Below are 25,392 nucleotides of genomic sequence, written 5' to 3' on the forward strand. Positions count from 1 at the left end.
AGGTTATTTTGCCATTCACTTTGTTGTTGCCTTAACACAAAATATCTTAAGCTAACATTAATTCCACTTTTCTTTATCATTAAAAGTTACTGAAAGAGAGCTGGAGTGATGGGACAACAGGTACTGGTGCCTGCCACACAAGCATAAGGACAGAGTTCTAATACCCAGAAGGCATAGGGGCCACCCATAAGTCCATTACCTTGGAGACAGGGTAACCCCAGAACAAGCTGGCTAAAGAGATGCAGCCTCAATATATATGATGCCGAGTGATCGAGAAAGACGCCCAAAGTCAACCGTCTACACCCAGACACATGTACACTCACACATGGGAACACACACATATACACACGCACACCACACACACAACCTATGCATAGAAGACAAGTATTTAAAACCAGATGTCCGTGCGTCATGCTTCTTATCTCAGCCTTTGAGAGACAGAAGCAAGAGGCCTGCCAGGATTTCAATACCAACCTGCGCTAGAATGTGAAATGAAAGTTACCTGGCCAACCAACACAGCGGTGTGCTCCTGTGACCTCAGCGCTGGAGGAAGCAGAGGCAGAAGGATCTCATTTCAGACCAGCCTAAGATACATAGTGAGACTATTTAAAAAGTAGTATTACTGGGGCTGGAGAGATGGCTCAGAGGTTAAGAGTACTGGCTACTCTTCCAAAGGTCCTGAGTTCAATTCCCAGCAAACCACATGGTGGCTCACAACCATCTTTTTTATTTTTTTAAGTAAACCATGGACTGGAGATGTGGTCCAGTGGTTAAGAGAGCATACAGCTTGTGGACGACCCAAGTTCGGTTCCCAGCACCCACACTGCTGGCTCACAACCACCTGAAATTCTAGTTCCAGAGGATCAGCCCACTCTTCTGGCCTCTTAGTGCTCCCACACTCAGGTGTGCACACTCAGTGTGAGTACACTCATATATACATAATTTAAAATAAAAGAATATTTATATATTAAAAAAGGATGTCACAGCAAAGAAGAAGGATTTTTAAAAATATCAGCGGAAGCCAGAACATAAGCCAGGTTCTAGTTTCTCTTCTGTGGCTGATAAATTACCTGACAGAAAGCCGGAGAGAGAGAGGTCTATTCAGCTCACAGTTGCAGGTTATAGTTTATGGATGAGGGGAAGCAAGGCAGGAACTTGAAAGCAACTAGTCGCACTGTATGTACAGTCAGGGGCAGAAACAAATGTGTGCTTCCTTGCTTGTGCTCAGTTAATTTCTCTGCTCTTGCACCATTCAGAATCCTCTGCCTAGTGGATGGTGCCCCCCACAGTGGATTGAGTCTGCCCTGGCCGTACCCCCAACATGTCCCTAGGCCAACTAAATGTAGACAGTCCTTCATCACGGCCATCACCTAGGACGATTGCGGGTTGTGTCAAGCTGACAGCTAACAGCCAACCTTCAGTACCCCTGACCCGAAGCCTAACATTTGTCCCACATGAACTGAAGGGAACTACTCCATGTTAAGGGTGACCCAGCCATTCCTGGCATGGCTATTGGTTTCATAACACAGTTCAAAGCTAAATGTGACAAAGGTCACAGCACACGGTCCAGGCTCAGCCACATGGGCACAGGAGGCTCCAGTGGGTTAAGTTCAGAATTTCTAGGGAAGGGAATACTTAATTTTGAGCCTGTTCATAAACATTTTTAGGAATGAGATTTTTTTGGCAATTGCTTTCTAGGTAACTGTACCTGTATTGATGAGGGTTAGTCACATAATCAAAATCGACGAAGCTGAAACCGAAAAGAACTCCTTAGATGTGAGGACACCTGCCTCGGTGTTTTCCTCTATTTATAAAAAGAACTTGAGTAATTTGGCTTGAGGATGAATGTCTGTAATTCCAGAACCCAAGAGGCTGAGGTGACAGTCACAAGTTCAAGCCAGCAAGACTTTGTCTCCAAATAATTGCGAGAACACAAAGAGGATGTCGAATTATTTTTTTTACAATTTTGACTTTGTTCCAACTCATGAACAAATAAGTAACTTCAGCCTAATAAAAAAAAAAAAAAAAAAAGCACACAAATACACCTTTCTATGGCTCCAAAGTCTTTGTGTCGCATGCTTTTAGCAGGCCTTCAGCATACCTCACTTTGGCAGTTTCATCACTAACAGGCTTAGAGATAAAAATGAGATTTAAACTTGCATCAATGTTGATTTTTGTTGCTTTGTTTTCGAGACAGGGTTTCTCTGTGTAGCCTTGGCTGTCCTGGACTCACTTTGTAGACCAGGCTGGCCTCGAACTCACAGAGATCCTCCTGCCTCTGCCTCCTGAGTGCTAGGATTAAAGACATGCACCACCATGCCTGGCTAATGTTGATTCTTACATCCAAATTGTAGACATGTCTCTATGCCGTATCTTTGAGTTTATTAGCAACCTAGGCCACTGCACAAAGGGACATAATAAAAAGGGAGTGGGGTGTGTACGTGTGTAACTATCAAATTAATCTGAAGAAACTGAACTGTATTTCAACTACCATCAGCACATGTCAAAATAATGCTGTTTGTTCTTCCTTTGCGATACTGTTGCCCTGGCTGCCCCTGAACATACTATGTAGCCCAGGCTGGCCTCCAGTGCACAGTAATCTACCTGTGCCAGCCTCCCAAGTGCTGGGATTATACACCTAAACTACCTTGCCCAGCTCAGAACTTTTCACAAGGGAAGCTTTAACATGGAATATGCACATACTGTTCTGTGCCTTCTGCTAGCAGTGTGTGTGTGTGTGTGTGTGTGTGTGTGTGTGTGTGTGTGTGTGTGTAGACCATGGAACCGCTTAGAACCGCTTTCGTAGTGGATGGACTCAGGGTGACACAAAAGACAGAAATCACACTATTTGAAGAGGGAAAATTTCTAATTATGTCTACTCTTTGACAATCTTATGTATAATGTAATGACGATGATGACTCTCATCCCATCAAACTCCCCCTACACAAGTTCCATTCCCACACTCATGGTCTCTTTATTCTGGGACCCACTGAGTCTAACCGGGGCCATTCACATGAGCATTGTTGGGAAGCTCTCCAAATGGCTACACTGACTGAAGACAATGAGCCCTTTACCAGCACTCATCAGTGGTTTCCCAGGGTAGGGGAGTGTCCTAAGAGCCTCATAAATGGGGGAAAATATTAATACTTAGCTAGAAGCTGGTTAACTAAAGAGGAATTAAGATGCAAAAAGACACCCATGTAGCAAGTGCTTGAAAAAGCAGCAAAGCAAGCTCAGTACAGTGGCGCATACCTGTAATCCCAGCATTTGGGGAGGCAAAGGCAGGTGGATCTCCGTGAGTTCAAGGCCAGCCTAGTCTATAAAGTGAATCCAGGACAGCCAGGGCTACACAGAGAAACCTTGTCTCAGAAAAACAAAACAAACAAAAGCAAGTTAGCTGGATGCATAGTCACATTCATGCATCCTTTTAAGATGACACAGGGAACATTTGAAAAAGAGGGTCACCAGCATTCTAAAGTAAAAACAAAACAAAAACAAAAGGGAAGCAATCAATTTCCATCTATATATCCTACAAATATCTCATTTCAACCTTAGAGGATGGAAAAACAACAAAATCAATTTCCTTTAATTGTTGCCTACCGACACCCCACCAGCTTGCTACTTTAAAACAAGAGACTGAAATGCTTTGTTTCTCAAATGGATTTAAGAATGTGTATCAATTTAAACACTGGGCTCACAAACATATTAGTCTAAATACCTGAGTGGGGTTGGTTTCACAACAGCAGCAGCAATGGCACCAACTCAATTGATCGGAACTCTCACCTACAAAGTGGGGAAACTGCAGGAACAATTCTGTTAATAGCATGATTATCAATGATTTAAAAAAAAAAAAAAAAGACAGGCTCTCTTGTAGCAGTTTGAATTCTTGCAGCCTACGATAGCCTTGAGACTTCTGATCCTCCTGCCTCCAACCCCAAGACTGACAAGATTACATGGAAGCACCACAAGGGGTTTCTAGAACACTGGACAGCAAACCCAAGCCTTTGCACACATTAACAAGTATCAACTGAGCCCCAGCCCCAGAAGCAATTTTTTAACGTGGAAGGATGGGCACGCCCCCATTTGTGGGAATGTGTGTAAACGGAAGCTGGGCAACTTCAAGAGTAATATTCAGGAACACCATGCACTTCCTTTGAGACAGGATTTCTCATTGGCCTCGAGTGTTCCAATTAGGCTGGGCTGTAGTGGAAGCACATGTTTTTGTTTTGATCCCAAGTGTGGGATGGGGAACAGACTTGTGAGAGATCAGGTGATGTTTATCCACTACAAGATTCACCACCTTGTGCAAGGCCTTGGTTTTTGCCAGCTGAAACACATCTTAGTACAGACTCTGAAAGGAGATTTGAGCCCAAAACAAGAGGCAGGGCTTTTTTGGTCTTGGTATTGTTTGCTCCACTTTGAGACACTCCTAGAGAGAACCGCTCTAGAGAGCACTTCAGGGCTCTGGGTTCTGGCTGCTGTTCCAGGTTCTAGCAGCAACTTTGGTTGAATTGCTGGTTTGCTGAAATCCTGCCAACAACGCCAGGAACTGCGTCCAAAAAGGTCTACTCCTGTTCCCAATAACCTCTTTTCTCTCCTATCTAGGTAGGATAGGTGGCTTGGAAGGGAGGTATAAGAATTAAGGAACCTCAAATAAAGGTTTAGAAAAGGCTCAAAGCGCCAGGCAGTGGTAGCGCACGCCTTTAATCCCAGAACTCGGGAGGCAGAGACAAGCGGATCACTGAGTTCGCGGCCAGCCTGGTTTACAAAGAGTTCAAGGCTACATCTAGATGGAACCTGTCTCAAAAAAAAAAAAAAAAAAAAAAAAAAAAAAAAAAAGGTTCAAAGCCTACACTGGGTTGACTGGTCAGCAAGCCCCAGGGATCTTCCTATTTCCACCTCCTCCCTGGGATTACAAGTCTGTGCTGTCACAGTTGGAATTTTCCATGTGTTCTGGGGATCATATTTGCAAGGCAAGCACTTTACTGGCAGAACTGGACTCCCAACCCAGTAATCAACATTTAAACTAGCACATGTTAATTAGACATCCTGGGTCTCTCTGGGACACTTCCATCCCTTCACACAATGCATCTCATTAATATCCACCCCAGCTCCTTACCTTGTCTTGCCCTCCTCCCACTGTCCAACTACTCCTTTTCTCCAACCCACCCGCCATGTGTGTCTGAGTTTCATTAGGGTGACTTACAGCAGCATGGGCCTTTTATAACGGCTACACCACTACAGAGTCCTCCCCCCCTCCATCCCCACCCCCCTTCAACTACACAAATGTCTCTCCCTCCCTCACTGGCTATTCGTAAGTCCTCAGGGTAGGGTGGCCAGTAAGCAACTTTTAACAAGTTTAAGTTACCTACGAGTTACATACTGGGTTTTCAAGTGATCTATCTGCATATCTAAAGTTTAAGTCATATAGATGGTTATATTGTCTCCTTCTAATGAGGAATTCAACATGAATATCAAGTTACTTTATAAAGTAAAAAAGAGGGCTGGAGAGATGGCTCAGTGGTTAAGAGTGGAGGTTAAGTGGCTGCTTTTCCAAAGAACCTGACATTGAAATCCCACCAACTGCATGGCGACTCACAGACACCTTAACTCCAGGCCCAGGGTGGCTGTGGTGATTTGGATGAGAACGACCCTCATCTGAATGCTTGGTCCCCAACTGATGGAACTGTTTGGGAAAGACGTGGAGGTGTGGCCTTGCTGCAGGTGTATCACTGGGGAAGGGGGGGTGTGGGCATTTTCAGTGGCCACCCCCATGCCTAGCTTGTAGGTCAGGATGTGTACTCTCAGGTCCCGCTCTAGTGCCATGCTCCCCACCAAGATGGGGGACCATGATTAAATGCTTTTGTCTGTAACTTGCCTTTGGTCATGGTGTTTTGTCTCAGAAATAACCGAGACAGGATCCAACACCCTCTTCTGCCTTTGTTGGCACTACACACACGGTGCACCTATATCTATGCAGGCAAAACACCCACACCCACACAAAACTTTTTTTAAAAAATTAAAAATAATGTCTCAATAAATAGTAGCTACTGAACTTTTACAAAGAAATGCTCTTCAATAAAAATTTTATTTCATATAAAACATTTCCCAAAAGAAATATTAGCATTGTGTTAAAAATAAATCAGGTAAAGTTGTGAAGGTGTCTGACAAAAACACCTTTCCATCTCGTGAATGAATTCTTTGTGTCCTTCCAGTCCTTTTGAAGTCACGCCACCCAAGCGCAGCGCTGTGCTGGCTCACATTTTTTGAAGTGTGCTTCCAATGGATGCTATCAGCACTGGTAACAGCATAAAACTGTTCTTTGTAATCAAGTACTGCAACCTATGTCCATCACATGCACATAGTCAGTGAACATTCAGCCATTTAATAAACTTGGTGCCAGCACACTAAACTTCATAGGATTTATTTTAAGTGACTTCTGATTCCAGATCATTAAAAACCACAAATCGTATGGCAGCAACTATAGTACATACACAGTTTTGGGAGAGTTTTGTAGTTATCACATAACAGTGGGATATACTTTTTAAAAACAGGTGACGTTTATAGCATAAGGCTCTGTGGTAGGATCAGAAGTGAGAGACACACATAGGAGAACGGGCCTGAAAAGTGAGGCGTGTCCTCTTGGAACCGATTTCTTCCCTCCTAACAGTGACTCCTTACAGACACCAAAGTGTCCAACAGAAGTCCTCGGACGCCTAGAGAAGAATTAAATTTCAGCAGTAGTAATGAGCGAGGCTGGGCTATCACAGCAAGCTAACATTCAACCTGTTGGTAGCCAGTGACCCGCTCATTTTAGAGTTTATTGTACTTGAAACGATATGGCAGAAATCTGAAAAGTTTCTTCATTAAATATAGTTTAATTATTATTGTTTTTACAAATCTCCTTTTGAAAATGTAATTTATATATGCTGCAACTTCACAAGTTTGCATTCAAAATCAAGTATGAAGGCAGTAGTTGAGAAATCGTGTAAAGAGTGCTTTGTCTGGTTTCTGTACAAATCAGTACACAGCTCTCTGTGATACAACAGAGAAGAAAGTGATCCTAAATATATTCAAGTAAAGGCAGAAAAATACATTGCTATGAGGCAGATCATGCTAGAATGTCATTTACAACGATTAGTCTGCATCTAAAATGATTAATGCTTTTTAAACCAATGAAATTAAAATGTTAAATTTTGCAGCATTTTTACTGTGTTTTGTACCAAGCATATGTCTCTATGGAAAATAAGACTGGAAAGGCCAACGACCCAATCCTTCTCTTCACATTCCCACCCTCTGTCATAGAAATGCAAACAAATGGGCACAGCATCAAGGTTCTTCCCGCTCCGTGAAGACAAACGCACACGAAGGCAGGTAACAGGTGCGCTTCCAGCCACCATCAGCTCAACGGTTTTAATAACAAGAAGAATTACAAGCCAAAATAAACATCTGATTTAAAAACTGCTATTCAGGATAAGTTGGTTGTCCTTTTGCACTTTGAGACTAGTAAGGACTGGATCTTTAAAAACCTGAAGGAGTTTGTAAGAGGGAGAAAATCCTCCATGCTGTTAAAAATAGGACTCGTTAGGATCCACACACTTCCTATGCTAGGACATCTGGCACAGAAGCAGATGTTTTCTGTCACAGGAACAATCCATCTCCCACTGAAGCAGTTTCTTCAAGCCAGCTACATGCCGATGCCAATCAGCTTTCCCACGATTGAAACTGCAGTGACCCTCCAAAAAGTGGCATGGAACACCTCACCCAAAAAGGTCTTTCAGATCATTGCTAGCTGAACTGCTACTGGTCATAGTAGTTGGTGGCTGAGCAAAGTTCTGTGGGTTGAAGAAAGGATTGCCCTGCATCCCAAAGGCAGACTGTCCCATCACGTTCACCTGTGCGCCCATGGCTGCGCTGCCCACACCTGAGGCGCCCTGAGGCGGCACAAACTGACTCAGCCACTGACTTGTCTTCTGCTGGGATAGCTGGTTCATGCTAACTTTGGGTTTCTGAGGGCCAAAGAGATTATTAAGAGCAGACATATCAGTGGGTCTCTGCTGAGTCTGCTTCCCAGCAGCAGGAGGCCCACCCAAAGAGCTGAAGTTTGGCAGAGTGGGGGGAGCCCCCAGAGGCATCGTGCCCACTCCTGCTGTGCTTGTACCACCGAAGAAGTTCTGGTTTGGGTTGACCGGCATGTTGAACCCTGAAGACTGAAAGCCCATGTTGGCATTGAGGCCATTTGTCAAATTTTTCTTTGTATTATCAATTGGTGTAGAAAACATCATGCTGAGACCCGTGGAAGGGACAGAAGGGAAGGTACTTGAAGCAGAGAGCTTAGGAGTGGGGACAGAGAGGCTGGTCAGAGACGACATGTTCTCCATCAGTGTGTCTGTCAAGTCCTTAGTCTGAAAAATATGAATGAATTACTTTACCCCCAAGAAATCCAAATTACTTTCCAATTAGTAATCATTTGACAGAGCACATGATAAAGGACAAATTACAGGTCAGTTGATGGCCTACACCACGTCAGTAAGCTATAGCCTGCAGACCAAATGGTGACTACTACTTATTTTTATAAAGCTTATAAGCAGATTGTGGCAATCAAGTTAATGGCAGAACATGGTTATGTTTAAACTACACCTAGGTGAAATGCTCCCAAGCCAGAACTGTACTCTCCTCATTAGAACTGTATCATACACAGAATAACTTTATATTTTCCATTTTGAGTTTCATCAAGATTTTTGGAGATGTATTTTCTATGTTCTTCTGTAAGTATGTAACAGTTATTCTTGATTTTTGCCCCTTAGCCTGAAAACCTGTTTTCCTCGGAGGAAGAAATGTTTAAGAGATGGTAACAGAAAGTGGTGGTCAGAGCGCTGCGATCCATCAGCGAGTGGACACTCTGCAAGCAGAACCCTTCCGGGGGCAGCAGCACCAGTGTCTAGACCAGTGCCCCAAGCACAGAGGGAACTCAGGCCATGGAGGTACCTCCTCCTAACCCAAGCTACAGGGCCAGTTCAAACTGAAAAGCCAGACACAGGCAGCTTCTTCCAGACATGGCTGCAACATTCCTGATAATGGCACTGTGAGCCCACAACTTTTCTTAAAAACCACCAGCTCACCTCATTTCCTCTTTGGCAGCCAGCCCTGAGGCTACACACTATATATGGGCAGGTATTCGGGGGCTGCTGGAATGTCTACACTCAAACTTTTTACAACTTTATCATATTATCCTTTGAATGCCATCTGTACAAACACTACTGTTTAACAGTCTCCCCCTTACTAGTAAGCATGCTTGAAACTCTACAAAAGAAACAAACCTGTTTGACAGGAGCAATGGGAGTGTGGACTTGGGGCTTAAGAGGCTGCTGGCTTTTCAGCTTCTGGGCCTGTTCCTGTTCTTTGGCTAATTTCTGTTTTTCTTCAAGTGTAAGTGATCCCTTAAAGCAAAGCAAAAGAAAAGAAGAATCAACCACAGCTTTATCCCCACCTGGAAGCACCATTTCTTTTCTGGTAAGGGGTGTGTAGCACAGTTCGCTTAGCAGTGCTTATTCCTTCAGTGGAAACAAGCCCTCTGCTGTTGGTGACCCTGAACCCACCACATCTGACCTCAGCTGGAATCTCATGGGATCTGCTATACCGTTTCTAGTGTAAAACAGCGTTCACTAGAATTACCTATTTTTTGTTCCACCTTAAAAATCTTAGTCCAAAAAAGCTAATGAGTCAGGTCTAGTGGCACAGACCTGTAACCCCAGTTATCTGAAAGTCCGAGGCAGGAGGATCATAAAGTCAGTAACTGTCTGGGATACAGAGTGAGTTCGAGGCAAGCTAGGGCAGCTTACAGAGATGGTGTCTTAAATCACAAGCCACAAAGAGGAACTGGAGGGATAGCTAATGGGTTAAAGCAGGTGGAGGACCTCAGTTTGGACTCCAGAAGCCAAGTAAAGCCAGGGGAATGTATGTGGTTTATAGGAAGCCTCACAATAGAAGTTTGTTTGTTTGTTTGTTTAAATAGAGAAACTTACTCTTTTCTGTTTATTCTGCAACCCATCTTCTTTACTTTCTGAGTCACCACCAGTTAGAAGGTCTGCTCCAATGTTGTTAAAAGCCTTATCAATCTGCTGAAATACAAGTCCAACACGTGAAGACATCCCAATAAAGAAGTCATTTTGTTCCTTCAAGATTAAGGACTCTTAAATGAGGCACACCCTCAGACAATTCTTAAAGTACATGTCTTCCTACCTGACTTCCCGCATGTGCAACTTTTGTCTCCTCAGAAGCGCTCATTTGGTTTCCTATGTCCAAAGACCTACAAGATGGATAGAGTTACGGAAAGGAAGTTAGAAGAAACACTTTAATTTCCAGAACCATGTAAAAAAGCCAGATGTGGTGGCATGCATCGGTAAATCTAGCAATCGTACAGCAAGACCTGGGGCAAAGACCAGAGAATCAGCTAGGCACTCCAGAGCCAGGAAGCCTGTATGGTGCACACACAGCACAGCAGAAACCAGAGACCCTGCCTCAGCAGAGGACAGAGGCGCCTCCAAACGCTGTCCTCTGACCCCATCAAAGCCACGGAGCCCATCCACCTGCACTCACACACACACATCACAAACACCCACTCTCTTCCTCTTACAACACACAATAATAGACAGATTTTAGGATGTCTTCATATGGTTCCTTTTTTTAATTCAATGTTTAGGATTTGGGCCAGCAGTCTGGAGAGATGGCTCAGCAATCAAGAGCACTTGCTGCTCCTCCAGATGGCCTACATACCCACATGAGGCGGCCCTAGTTCCAGAGGAGCCCAACGCCGATCCGCACTACTAGGGCACCTGCACACACAGCCACACACACACAGAGATTAGATAAATGAAGAAACCTTGGGGGAAATATTTAGACCAGTGAGGTGGCTCAGCAGGTTAAGGTGTAAGGACAAAACTAATGACATATTCTATATGTAATGTATATTCTACAACAAATGCCGTGGTCTGTGAATGTTCTGTGAGAACTTGTCCTCCAGGTGACCGCACTTCTTCGTTCTGTGTTCTGGGAATGACCATAAAGTAGACCTGCCAGCCGTCTCCAGAAGCTCCACTGGAGCAATCAGACACAATTACCTCCCAATGATGCTCTGAGAGAAAACAGCTTCCCTGGAGATGCAGCCTCCTGGACCCAGCCTGCCTAATGGCCGACATCCCTGTGGCCCACAACCCCCACTCATGTTTTTTCCCCTTATAAGCCCATTGCCCTTGAAGCCTGGTACCACTCTCCTATCCTGTCATATCAGGAAGGACTGTGGTCCAAAGCTCGAGCCTGTAATACAGAACCCTGTGTATGCTGCACTGGTATCAAGTCTTGGTGGTCTTTTTTCAGAGTCTTGAGATCTGGGCCATCTCCTTATTACAAAGGGACTCATGCCAAGCCTGACAACTGAGTTCAATTCCCTAGGGCCAACATAATAGAAGGAAAAACTAAGTGCTACAAGCTGTCCTCTGACTTCCACACATATCATGCATGCACGATTCATACATATGACATCCATATTAAAAAATAAACATACTTTTTACTTTAAAAAATTAATTTACTAGAAAAAATATAAAAATGAAAAACTTTAAAAGATGTATTAATGATATACCAGTATGGTGAGGCCAAGAATTCTGAGGGCACTACTTGACAAAGTTCCAGTGCCCAATGACTGAGCGCCTCTGCCATACACCCTGGGGGCACTGCTTGACAAAGTTCCAGTGCCCAATGACTGAGCGCCTCTGCCATACACCCTGGGGGCACTGCTTGACAAAGTTCCAGTGCCCAATGACTGAGCGCCTCTGCCATACACCCTGGGGGCACTGCTTGACAAAGTTCCAGTGCCCAATGACTGAGCGCCTCTGCCATACACCCTGGGGGCACTGCTTGACAAAGTTCCAGTGCCCCAACAACCAGGTGTCCTTAAGGCCTGCCTGACAATGTTTCAGTGCCTGGATGCCTTAGATTGACCCTTTACTGAGGAAATTCCTGTTAGAGGCTTCTCTCCAAAGACTAGAACTGAAATTTAGTAAAAGCTGATACTAATAAAAACTAATAAAGTCATTGGTGACTCCCTGGGAAAATACAGCTATGCAGAAAATTGAGTCTCTTCTAAAACTTATTCCTCATTGTTAGATTATTAATAAATGAGTTTGGTAAATGATTTAGAGGATTTTAGAAAAATTAATAAAGAAGAAAATTTTAGGGAAACTTTGAAAGCTGACAAACTATAATTAAAATCACTAGGTCTTTATGCTCAGCTTTGGAAACTAGGAACTAGTTTAGAAAGAAGAGAGATCTTGATCATGCCATTACCAACAGAGCTTGGTGCCTGGTTAAAAAGCAAAGGAAAACAGTTTTAAAATTCTAATGTTCCGTCACAGGATTACAGTAAAGATAGAAACTGTACTGAAGTAAAAGCTCACGATGAGGTTAAAGGAAGCTTAAAGGAGACTCAGGCTGTCAGAGCAGGGAAATCCACTAAGGCTTCCTCTCTGTCCCATCTCTCATCAAAAGAATTGAATGGTGTCCGTGTCTGATTCTTTCTTTCCTCGGTCACTCTTACATACACCCTTCTTCAGGGCCCGACCCTCATCCGGAGCTGGACTCTGGCACCAGTACACCCGAATCACGGTAAGCCAGCTCTTACTGTTGAAGACCCTAACACATCGCTGAGAGACGGATACAGGTGATGATAAGCTTAGAACACAGCAAGAAACGCTGTGGTAGGACAGATGGATGGCTTGAAAAAGAAGGGCTCGGGTAGGAAAACCAAATGGAAAGGAATGCTTTGCCCATCCAATACAAACACTAAATACTAACATCTTGTTTCAGGCTGAAGGTATAACTTAATGGCAAGACTCATGTTTCATGTGTGCCCAGCAACAAGCACGAATGGTTTCCACCTAAAATACATTTCAAACAATAATTTTATGGCATCAATGCATCCAACCTCAAGCTGTCTACAACACAGACACGGTGTTCTTCCCTGTACGCCTTGACCTTAAAGTGGGATAGAGCTACATACAGATCCTCTGTTTGGGGACCTTACTCACGAGTCATACAAGTTCTCTGACTTTCAGATGCCTCCCGGGGCATCCTAAACTCATGTGTTTTGCACTGGGTCAAAAATAACATAGCAAACCTTTGACATGAATAAAATAGTACTTTCAGTGAAGAATTTCCATCTTAGTCTTCTTTTGAACGCCAGTGTTTTGCTAAACACTGAAGTACTACATGCTTACGTATCCCTGGGGCTAGAGACAAGATGAACAAACAGTAGCACTAGGGGTTCACAGATCCCATAAGACCTTTGTCTTTGTTCTTGGTGTTCAGCAGCCAGAGCTGACAATGGCAATGGCTGACGCTGACAACAGATTTCCTCAGAAACAAAGTTTTCCTCATGTAGATAAAATACTAAGATCACATCCTATTCCGTATCTGCACTATTTTTGACAATATCCTAACAGATTTCAACTTACTAACCTGTTGGAAAAGTTTAAAATGCTCCCTATACGATCAAATGAGAAAAACCCATCAACCTTCCTATTCAGTGCTGCAGGAAGCGCGTCACGAGCGGCCGTGACCGCACTGACCGCTTGCGCGCGTGCAGCCCGCTCACCTCTGCTGCTCCTGCATTATGTGCAGCTGCTCCAGCTTGGTCTTGTGTTCAGACTCCAGTCTGCTCAGCATCTCCTTTATGACGGCAATGAAGGAACTGAACTGGCACAGTGAGAGACGGATATGGTGAGGACAAAGGGCCTTCGCAGCTCAAGTAGTCAGTTAAGACAATCAGTAAATTAATCCCCACAGCCCCCCTTCTCCCGGGAAGCAGGACTCATGCACACAGCAAAGGCACGGTGAGGCAGTGCACATAACCTTGGACTGCCAGAGCAACGCACTTAGTCCATTCAGTGGCATGTGGCTTACAAATCTTTTACGTTCTGGAAAACATGTCTGAGGGAGTGTCACGTCTTTATTTATCTAACAGCTACTATTCAGAGGTTTTAAGTAAGCTTAGTAGTGGGAGTCACACATCAGTAACTTTTGCCAGCTAGGAAAAAGTTCATTTAATAATGCTTAGACATTCTTATTTGTTCATAAAAAACAATGATTGGCTAAAATAAACTTTGTTTTCTGGAATGATAGATACATTAAATGTTCATAATTCAATTTTGATAATGGAAGTTCATAAAGTAATGTAATACTATAATTTAATGTACATTAAATTTTCATTAAACTTCAGTCATACAGTACTTCCTAGTTATTATAAACAATTTATGTGAATGACACCATATGTTACAAAAACTAGAAACAGCTTTCCTCCACTCCATAAATCTTACAAGCATGTGTACACACGCGTTATAATGTTTTCAGCCTTTATAACTCTTCAAACGAATGTATTAAGATTTCTATGTTTGTGGATAAGGACAATGGACTCAGCGAGCCACAGAAACTCACAGGACAGTAAACAGCTTCCATGGCAGACTCCACGCTATGCCTCCCCTCCTTCCCTGCACACCCCGCCTCTGCCATGCCTACCAGCAGCTACTTCTTCACCTTAGGAGTGACAGACAGTGTATTTATTTACGTTTACCAGGACTGACTTTCTGCTAAGTGGGCTTACTTAAAACTAGGTATAGCAGGTAACAAAAAGTTATGTCCACAGCTCAAATGAGGCAGAGACTAAACTTATCCATGGCAACTAATACTTAAAACCCTGTCATCACCTGGGAGGCGTCCGCTGCCATCTCTTGGCTGCCTCCCACCCGTGCACTCGGTGTGGACTCTATTCTGGTGTCCGGCAGCATACGCCAGAGGTTACCAAACAGGTATGGACAGAGCACTCGGTAGAGACCTTCTGTGTCTTGCTCGCCTTTCTCACAGAGCTTGTCCAGAAACTGATCTGCTGGCTCTGGAAGGTCTGCCTGCAAGGTGCACTTTGGCTGTCTGTTTTGGAATGTCATTTTTAAGAACACTTCCATGATTAATGAAATATGATGGCTTGCAGCAGTTAGCTGCCTATACAAGTAGACTCTTTCCACAACTGACAGGAGAGGGCAGCCTGGAGTTACCAAGTCTTATCATAAAATAAATAGAAACACAGGTTATATCTATCGAGACCCAAGGAAATAACAAAAGGTAGGACTCAAATGGCTTCCACAGATGAAAATAGGTCTCCCAAATTGTAAAGCTGGAGAGAGTAGCATTTTAAACAGAACTATGTATCATAAAATAGGCACCTGGGATCATCAAATTTACTCTATTCTATGTTCATGACTGTTTTGCCTGTATATATGTATGTATACCATGGGCATATCATGTATGTACACCTCACGTGCATACATGCCTGAGGTCAAAAGGGCACCAGAGCCCCTGGATCCATCCCATATGGGTGCTAGGAAACAATCCAGGTCCTCTACAGAGCAGTAAGTGCTCTTAAGCACTGAGCCATCTCTTCAGTTCCCCAGAAATGTTTTAAAATACCATAAATCAGACACAGAAAATGACAACAAGTTGAAAACTGTTTTAGGGACATTGTGCTATTTCTCCTCTTCTTCAACTGCCTGGAATGTGCCAACCCTACCCTGACACCCAAGTTAAAAGAAAGCATTAGACTAGGAACAAAGTTTCAAAGGCTTACCTTACTACTTCAAAAGAAATGTAGGGGTAATTAACTACACACTTCCTCACCTTCCCAACTCTGCCTGCTCAGCACTCTGTCAACGCCCAAGCCTTCCTCTCCCCAGCTCTTCTTTCATCACTGCTGTGACTTACTTCTCCACGCTAACTAAAATCTTCCCTGCCTGTCTACCACTGATCCTCACGAAACAGTAACTTCTCAGCCTTTTTCATGTTTCATTAGACACCAGGTTCTGTGTTCTTTGATCTTCCCCTCCCCCCACCGGGGGTTCCAGCGAAGAACAAGCAGAGCACTCAGCCTCGAGACTGTACTGGCCACGCTATCGGTGCACACACAGCTGTGGTAACTACAGCAAAAGGCAGGCAGAGAGATGATTCTGTAATAATATTTGAACACACATATCCCCTTTGCTCACTTACTACATCTTCAAAATTAAATACTTACTCTAAAGCAGATAGATATTTAAGTCCTCCATTACCACCTTATCTCCTTTCATTACGCCCTGTCAATGAGTTATTCCTTCTCTGTGGCAGGCAGGCTCTTAAACACACTCCCAATCATCTCCTTGTTTCTACTGTTTATGTCACTGTGTACTCCCCCATAGTTGAGTATAGGTAAGACACACACTTGCTTTAAAACGGCCGAATATGGCAAAGGTACAGGTATCATACCTCCTCTATTACATAAAAAGACACTGTGCCTTCAGTCTGGCTAGCAAGAAAGAGAACTCTGTGCACAGAATTGACAGCAACATCTGGCAAACACACAGCTAAGACTAAGACCCTCAGCCCAACAGCCCAACAAGAGCTAAGTTCCTGCCAACAACCACTTAATCAGACTAAGAAGTCGTTGAGTCCCCTTGAACTTTCTTTTTTTGTTGTTGTTTTTGTTTTTCGAGACAGGGTTTCTCTGTATAGCCTTGGCTGTCCTGGACTCGCTTTGTAGACCAGGCTGGTCTCAAACTCACAGTGATCTGCCTGCCTCTGCCTCCCAAGTGCTGGGATTAAAGGCGTAGGCCACCACACCCAGAGTCCCAGGTGGATTTTCAAATGAGACTCAAGTCTTGGTTACAGCGGGGTAAGAAAGGCATTGAGTAACAAATTCAAAACCAAGCTAAGCCTGGTGTAGAAAATGTAAGATTGCTTAAAAATACTAAAACACTCAACTGATGGTCATCTGTTATGTAACAATAATGTCCACACAGTTTCTGACTGTGCTCGTATCAACATGCAGCCCCGAATTTAAAATAGAAGCAACCTTAATGCCTTCCAGCATCCTGCTCATCCTCCTCCAGGGAGGCCTTTAAGGTCTGTCCTACTCCACAACCTTAAGTAACTCTGTGGCATCCTTTACTTGTTTTGGCCACCTACATTTGTAATATAATAAAAGCACATAATGCACATAGGAAATAGGGAAAGAAAGTAAATATACATAAAATGTTCTCACCTGATTGAGGTTGAGGTTGTTTTCAATGCTCAGGGGGATGAGATGAGGCAGTACTTTCCCAGCCAGCTGCTCTTTGGTAATTCCCAACTTCTTATGAGTAAAAGTACATTTATAAATTCCTGACAGAAAATAATATAATAAGCTTTAGAAATTAACACCCATGAAAATACTGTCTCTGTAGCAAGTCTTTTGGAAACTGGTGTGGTGCAGATTTCCTCTTCTGAGAATGAGGATATTGTCTTCCATGTGGGCCTCCATGCCTTCAGGTGCATTAGCCGTGCAGGCTTGTAACTACTGTGGCATATTTTACCCTGGGCTCTTTTTATTTAAGAGCACACGTAATGACAAAACTAACGGTGTGGTTACTATAATCCAGCAATCAGGTTACAGAGTAACCCCTTACCCTGAAACTGTCTATTTTAGACCACATACTTTAATTTGGAGCATCTATTTCAAGACATTTAAATAGAGGTTCAGTAGAGAACAGAGTCTACACTTTCATTCACTTCCTCTGCAGGTAAAACTCAGCACAGCAGCCTCTTGTGCTTTACACCAGGACATCAATGGAGGTTTTACCACCCCTCCCCACTCAGCCCACCCTGGAAACCTTCTAGCCTGTAAGTGCCAAGAGTCTACTTCCCTTGTTATTAGAGAAAAGTTGCACGGTGGCATTTATCTTGTCATTCTACAACTGCATAATGCCACATACGTAAAAATAAAGTGCAATGGTTTTATAGAGTGAACATTTTATTACACAGCTACTACATAAAATCAAGACGACAGTAAGTCTCCAGCTACCTAAGATTCCCATGAGGACTGCGGGTTCCTTGGAGGGAATCTGTTGTAAGAAGGGCAGGATATCATCAAGTACAAACCACTTATCCAAGTACTCCAGAATCTTCCCCAAACAGACCAGGGAGTTCACACGAACCTGTAAAGGAGATAAATTACACGTCACTTTGTCATGTAAAGTTCTTACAATGTAAAGCGAAATACGTAGTATAAATTTAGTCTTCAAATAGACACAGCAAAAATCTCAATAAAAATAGGTTTACTAAAGTAGAGTCTATAAAGCATGGCTTTATTAACATAAGAAATTCATTCATTTACTGACTTTCCTAACATATTACAGAAAGAACTGCAGACTGCTTCACTGAGCTACCAGTAGGTAAAGACAGAGAACAGCTTCAACCCTGTAGCATTCATTCTCACATTCGCTCATTCACTTCTATGGAGCTATCGCATGCCTCGGGGGCATTGCACGCATTAACCAGGCTGTCGCTGAGCGACAATCCCAGCCTCCAGTTTGTATCAGGACATTAGAAGCTTTTATGTGTTCACTAGTAATATTAAACATTTCTAAACACATCTTTAATGTACTTACTAGAGTCCAACATTTCCAAGCTTTTACATTTCTTAATTCATTCAACTTTTGATACACATCATACCCTAGATATGGCTGGAATTTATTATGTTTATTGATTGACTAGCTGCGGGTGGCGGTGCTCATCCACAACACGCATGTGAAAGTCAAAGCTAACTTGCCACAGTAGCCTCTCTTCTTCTAGCAAGCAGACTGTGGGGATCAAATCAGGTGATCAGGCTTGGCAGCATGCACTTTTACCCACCAAGCCATCCCTGGCCCCTTAAATAGGATTTATATGACAGAATACTTTAGGCTGGCCAGGCCTGTTGGCACAGGACTGAAATTCAGTTACTCAGGAGATGGGAGTAGGAAGCTCTTAAGCTCAAAGCTTGCCTGGACTAGAGAGCAAGCTCAAGGTCAGCATGGGTAACTCAGTAAGACCATGTCCTAAGTAACAAGTGGGCTGGGGCTCAGCATGGTGATGCACACTTAGAGCCCAGCACTTGGAGGGTAGAAACGGAAGGTCAAGAAAACAAATGTCAGGCTATATAGCAAGTTCAAGGTTAGCTTCAGCCTGGGCTCCTTTAAAAACAGAACCTGAAGTCAAAAAAGGGGGGAAGGCAGGAATATAGTTCAGTGGGAAAGCTTTTCCAGCATATTTAAGACCATGGATTCAATTTTGAGTACCAAGTTGTTCCCTACCCCCCAAAAAGAGTACGTTTAAGTCATGTCCATAGTATTAATTAAACCATGTGTCAATAAAACTCCAGTCTAAAAAAAACTAAGCAGAAAGTAATTCCATTAATATTTGTACAAGAAAATGGAAATTTTTCCATTTCTGAAAAATATGAACAACTGTTTTCTGAAATTTAAGCATAGAATATCGCAAATTCAAAATACTATCTGGAAGTTTAACCTGTTCTCAGAATCAGTTTATTATAATAAAGAACTAATGCCATCTGCCAGATATATATTTAAAGCACTAGTTTAATTTTATTTTCCTTTATGATGTTTAAGATATTAGATAAATCACAAATGTCTCTTGAAACATTTTATCTAGCTATGTACTATTTTTCTTCATCTTCAGGCAATTTTAATGGATGATTTGTTTTAGGCAATTCATAATTAATATTGCCAGACCCTAGAGAATATGTCTATAAATACAACAAAGAAAGTCCTATCTGCCACACAAAGGTAAGCTAGGAGCATTAAAAAATTACATCTAAAATGGGTATATATCCAGGAGTGGTATAGCTAGGTCTTGAGGTAGCACTATTCCCAAGTTTCTGAGAAAGTGCCAGATTGATTTCCAAAATGGTTGTATAAGTTTGCACCTCCACCAGCAATGGAGGAGTGTTCCCCTTTTTCCACATCTTCGACAGCATGTGCTGTTACTTAGAGTTTTTGGTCTTAGCCATTCTGACGGGTGGAAGACGGAATCTCAGGGTTCTTTTGATTTGCATTTTCTGATGACTAAGGATGTTGAACCTGTCTTTAAGTGTTTCTCAGCCATTCGAGATTCCTCTATTGAGAATTCTCTGTTTAGCTCTGTACCTCATTTTTTAATTGGATTAGTTGGTTTGTTGATGTTTAATTTCTTAAGTTCTTTATATATTTTGGGTATTAGCCCTCTGTCAGATGTAGGGTTGGTGAAGATCTTTTCCTAATCTGTAGGCTGGTGTTCTGTTCTATTGACAGCATTCTTTGCCTTACAGAAGCTTTTCAGTTTCAAGAGGTCCCAGATATTAATTGTTGATTTTAGAGCCTGGGCTGTTGGTGTTCAGGAAATTGCCTCCTCTGCCAATGAGTTCAGAGCTGATCCCCACTTTCTTTTCTAATAGATTTAGTGTATCTGGTTTTACATTGAAGTCTTTGAACCACTTGGAATTGAGGTTTGTGCAGGGTGATAAATATGGATCTACTTGCATTTTTCTACATGTAGACATCCAGTTAGACCAGCACCACTTGTTAAAGATGCTATCATTTTTCTATTGTATGGTTTTGGCTTCTGAACTTGAACCCAAAATTTATCCTGCTTAGAAGATGTGCATGGATGAAGACAGAGCAGAGATTGAGGGAATGTCCAACCAGTGCATGGCCCCACCTGAGACCCACACCAGAGAGCCAACCCGACACTCTGCTATGCTTGCAGATGGGAGCCTAGCACAGCTGTCCTCGGCGAGGCTCTGCCGAAGAGCACTTGGAAATAGATGATGAGGCTCACAACCAGAGGGCCTTGTGGAAGAGTAAGGGGAGGACACAAGGACCTGGAGGGGACAGGAGCTCCACAAGAACACCAGCAGAGCCAACTAATCTGGGCCTAGCGGGGCTCGCAGAGACTGAAACACCAACCAAGGACCATGCAAAGACTGGACTTAGGCCCCCTACACATATGTATCCAATGGGCAGCTTGGTCTTCATGCAGGTCGCCTAGTAAGGGGAGCAAGGGCTGTTTCTGACAAGGACTCTGTTGCATGCTTTTCAATCACTTGTTCCTGTCAGGGCTGCCTCACCAAGCCACCATGGTAGAAGATGTGTTCAGTCCCAATACAACTTTATCTATTGGGATTGGGGTTGGGAGGTGCCTCCCCTCTTCTGATGGGCAGGGGAGGGGGGATAGAGGGAAGAGGGAAAGAGGGTAGGACCAGGAGGAGAAAAGGGAGGGGGCTACGATTGGGATGTAAAGTAAATAAATAAGTTTCATAAACGGCTGAAAAGACGGCTCAGCAGGTAAAGGAGCTATCAAACTGACGTGTGAGTTCGAACCCTGGAACCACACAGTGGAAGGAGAGAACGAACTCCCACACACCACATGCACACTAGTGCACTCAAACATGTGCACGCACACACGCACAAAGCAAATACATGTAAAATAGATAAGTTATATGAAAAAACGTATACTACTATAAATGAGTTACCTACAACTACAATAAATTACATAAGTAAACTATACAAGAGTTATTTCCCAATAGGAAAATGTGTCCACTACTAAGCAGTAAGAGGCAAGCATTAGCGTGTAACTACTTACAGCCAGGGAAGATGTCTGTAAGCAGGCATTTTTAATTCTTGGAATCAAAGCATTTTTCATGGACGGGTAGTCTATAAGATTTGCAAAAGTTGGAATGATGTTTAGACAGAGCTCCTATTGAAAAAACAAATCTGATCAGTCTTAAGGAAAGGCGTTCGACCTTCCTCTCCCACACTCAGCTAATTTGTCACAGTATAAAACAAACTTCCAGATGTTTTACATTATTTGGTCTTTGCAACAACATTTTTGAAAAATAAAAATAAAAAAGAACATTTATAATTCGTTGACAATGGCATCGCTACACGGGGCCTGTGGTAGTGTTTCAAGGGTTTGCAATTACAACTAGTTCTGCACTTTTTGTTTTCCCAGGAGACAAGGTCTTTATGTAGCACAGGCTGGCCTCAAACTTGCAACCCTCCTGCTTTTGCCTAAGTACTAGGATTACAGGCCAGCACCCTAATTACACAGGGAGAGTTGCAAAGTAGAGCTGGGTGCTCTAACCCACTTACCCCAGGATTTAACTACAGGGGGAAAATTCAAGACAGAAATATATCTCAGAAGCAGATATATACAAGACACTACAAACCTACAATCCCAACACAGTGTTTTTTTGAGACAGGCTGTGGTGTAGCCCAGGCTAGTCTTGAATTCCTGGCCTTCCTGCCTCTATCCCTCAGTGCCGGGATTATAAGTGTGTGCTACCACACAGGACTCCACTCCTTTTTGAATTCTGTATGCGTGCCTGGATGTGAGTCTATGCCTGTGTGGATGCAGGGGCAGGGGAGTCCAGAGCAAGGTACTAGAGAGCTTAGAGCTGAGTTACAGGCAGTTGTGAGCAGCCCACCATGGTGCAGGGAACCAAGCTTGTGTTCCCTGTTAGAGCAACACCTACCAGGTGCAGTGGCTTACAGTTTTACTCCTAGCATTGGGAGGTAAAAGCAGGTGGAGCGCTGTGAATCTGAGGCTAGCCTGGGCTACACAGCAAGAGCATTTCCATATAAACACACAGCACCTGGTTTAGCTCTGAGCCCTCTGTACAGCCCCTGGAACATATACTCTTTCACTGGCAGTCAGCACACAGCTGAGCGGGAGTCAGCAGTGTAAGTCTAGAGATACACGCACTGCTACTGAGCTGCAAATAGAATGTTAAGATTTGGATCTAAAGCCTCGTGGCTTCCCAGCCCTCGTGGAGGAAAGCAAAGCAGACACTGCACCTGGATCTGGATGGAAGGAGCCTCCAGGGCTCTGTAGACCATTGGTAGGACACTGTTCTTTATCTCATCAGGCGGGGTTTTGGTTAACAGCAAATCCATTTTTTGTAGAAAAATTAATAAAATCTAGGTGAGGAATGAGAAGATGTATTAAGATCTACAATCTTTAGGAAATATGCCAAATTTTAAAGTCTTTTCGGAAGAGTAAGTTATGTATTTTGACACTCACCATGTTGCTAGCCTGAAGGCATGGAAGACAAAAACACATACGTCTCTTACTTTTCTGTAGCAGAACTTAAACTGTTCTTACTTAAATTAAACTACAATCATTTAAATTAAGACTAACCATATGTACAGAAACACATGACTACCCTACAAGTTCCAACTATCCAGAAAGCTACTGCATTTAAAAAGAATAAAAGCCAAGGAGAAGCAAAGTTAGATGTCTTAAGGAGGGAATTTTATCACTCGGCTTCTATGAAAGTAAACAAATGAAAAGATGTATGAGGGGAAAAGTTCTAGACATAAACATTTTTAATTGTTCCTAATATTTTTTTTTCCTAGCTACATCTGTATATCTAAATTGTAAGAAAAAAAATTTCTTTCAAGATGGGATTTCTCCATGTAGCTTTGACTGTCCTGGACCAGGCTGGCCTCAAACTCAGAGATCCGCCTGCCTCTACCTCCCCAAGTGCTGGGATTAAAGGCATGTGCAACCACGCCTGGCTTTAGGTGAATTTTTTTTTAACTATTTACTTTTTATATGTATGAGTGTTTTGCCAGCTATTATATCTGTGCACTACATGGAAGCTAGAAGGGGGCACTGGAATTCCTGGAACTGGAGTTACAGTTGGTTGTGCTGGGAATCAAACCCAGCGCCTCTGCAAGAGCAACCAACACTCTGAACTGCTGAGCCACCTCTCCAAGCCCCAGAATACTTAAGTTTTGTCAATGCTCAATTAAAACATTTCAAGAGGGTTTATTAGCTGGAAAAAAAAAAATGAGGAAAGTGAGTACAAAGCACCTTAGTTTCATTTCCTGTTGAATACTATGCAATTTTCTGTAAAATACCATGACAAAAGCAACTTAAACGAGACAGGGTTTGTATGGCTCACAGTTCAGGTGAGTCCAATGTGGTATCAAAGTCAAGGCAGCAGGAACTTGAGGCAGCTCGTCACACCCACACAGGGAATGCTCACTTAGTGCTCAGCTCGCTCCTCTCTTCAGTACAGGCCACAGCATGAAAGAGTCGCTGTGGCCCAAGTTCAGGGCGGGGCTTCCCACCTCAACTCATCTAACTAAGAAAAGCCCTTACACGCACAGCCACAGGACAATCAAGACCAGATAATGACATGTGAGACTTCTCAGGTGATTCTATGGAGCATCAGGCCAACAGTCATAATTCACCATCATAAAAAGAACAGGGTCAAATAAGAACTGGGATCATACGTGTACTGGGATTCCATCAGGACTGATGAACAAGTTAGGTGACATGCGATGCCACCAACTTTTCCCCTTGACGCTCTGACAACTGTCAGGGAGCCCTGCTTTCAAGCTTGTAGCCCCGTCCTGGTTAGTAGGAACACTCCTCGCCCCACGAACTGCCTTCTATATTCCCCGCTTCAAGGAAAGAAACTGGGGGAGAAGCCACAGAAGTTGGCAGCATGCTTGGAGGCGCATGCCTTTAGTCCCAGAACTGGGGAGGCAGAGGCAGGGCTGCATGGTGAGGCCTTGCTTAAAAAAAAAAAGGTGGGGTAGGAATTATGGATAACGGGGGGAAGAAAGAGACAGGAGGAGAATCACTCAAGCACACGTTACTTGAAAGTGTCATAATGATATTTAACATCTTATATGCTACATTTTAAATCAAAAAACTAAAGTCAATTTTCAAGGGAACAAAGACTCACAAAGCCATTACACCAGACAGTTAACAGCGGACTAATGAGCTACTGTCATCCAGGAGAAAAAACACCCAATGGTATTTAGTATTCGAGGACAACTCTGCTTTAGAAATGTGGCTAGCAGTAAGTAGCATTCAGATGACAATGACTGACGCATAATTCTAGAAAGGAGGAGACACACCCAGATTCAAGTCAAGATGTGCAGCCCCACAGTTCCTGTACACCGTAACCGAATCTATATACTGCATCTCACTTACACATACACATTAGATACATATGCATTATACCTATACATATAATTTGTATTTTCACATGCACACGTATATACATTAGTACCATGATATTTTACACATTTTCTCTTTTAAGGAAAGAATTAGCAAGAAAATAGAAACAACTGACATAAATCATGTATAAACTACTAGAAGAATAGTAAGCCAAATAAAAATATCTAAAACTGGCTTTTTTCCAATCTGCTATCTTTCAATTACAAACCATGTAACACAAGCAAAATGTGATTGCAATTTACTTTCTAAGACAATGACTTATGAAAAGCCACATTCATCTGCTAAGTTTAATTATAGTTTTAGCAATGATTCAAATGTATAAAAGTAGCTTTCTGTCTAGTGAAAACAAAATCTAATATACTTATCACAATTTTTTAAACATTTAAATTTTTTATTTATTTTTATTTGATGTGTATGGGTGCTTTGCCTAAATGTGTATGTCTGTGCCTGGTTGCTGGAGTCCAGAGTTGGCTCCCCTAGGACAGG

The 25,392-nt window shown here is 42.9% G+C and overlaps 1 protein-coding gene across 2 annotated transcripts in view; it reads right to left on the reverse strand.

Moving 5' to 3' along the window:
* Nucleotides 1–6,736: 6,736 nt before the first annotated feature.
* The window catches only part of Scyl2 (SCY1 like pseudokinase 2), a 55,596-nt gene continuing 36,940 nt past the window's right edge, over nucleotides 6,737–25,392 (reverse strand). The window contains exons 10-18 of one of the 2 annotated variants that reach the window (XM_051139828.1): nucleotides 22,725–22,847; nucleotides 21,511–21,624; nucleotides 17,915–18,047; nucleotides 17,117–17,235; nucleotides 13,649–13,749; nucleotides 10,243–10,309; nucleotides 10,026–10,118; nucleotides 9,321–9,440; nucleotides 6,737–8,405 (exon numbers count right to left, since the gene is read on the reverse strand). In XM_051139828.1, the coding sequence (XP_050995785.1) occupies nucleotides 7,761–8,405; nucleotides 9,321–9,440; nucleotides 10,026–10,118; nucleotides 10,243–10,309; nucleotides 13,649–13,749; nucleotides 17,117–17,235; nucleotides 17,915–18,047; nucleotides 21,511–21,624; nucleotides 22,725–22,847 (1,515 nt within the window). In that variant the 3' untranslated portion in view covers nucleotides 6,737–7,760. Of the gene's footprint in view, nucleotides 8,406–9,320; nucleotides 9,441–10,025; nucleotides 10,122–10,242; nucleotides 10,310–13,648; nucleotides 13,750–17,116; nucleotides 17,236–17,914; nucleotides 18,048–21,510; nucleotides 21,625–22,724; nucleotides 22,848–25,392 lie in introns of both variants that reach the window. The other variant, XM_051139827.1, reaches the window with a different exon arrangement.

This window comes from Acomys russatus, chromosome 31, assembly GCF_903995435.1.
Source record: "Acomys russatus chromosome 31, mAcoRus1.1, whole genome shotgun sequence".
NCBI classification, from domain to species: Eukaryota; Metazoa; Chordata; class Mammalia; order Rodentia; family Muridae; genus Acomys; species Acomys russatus.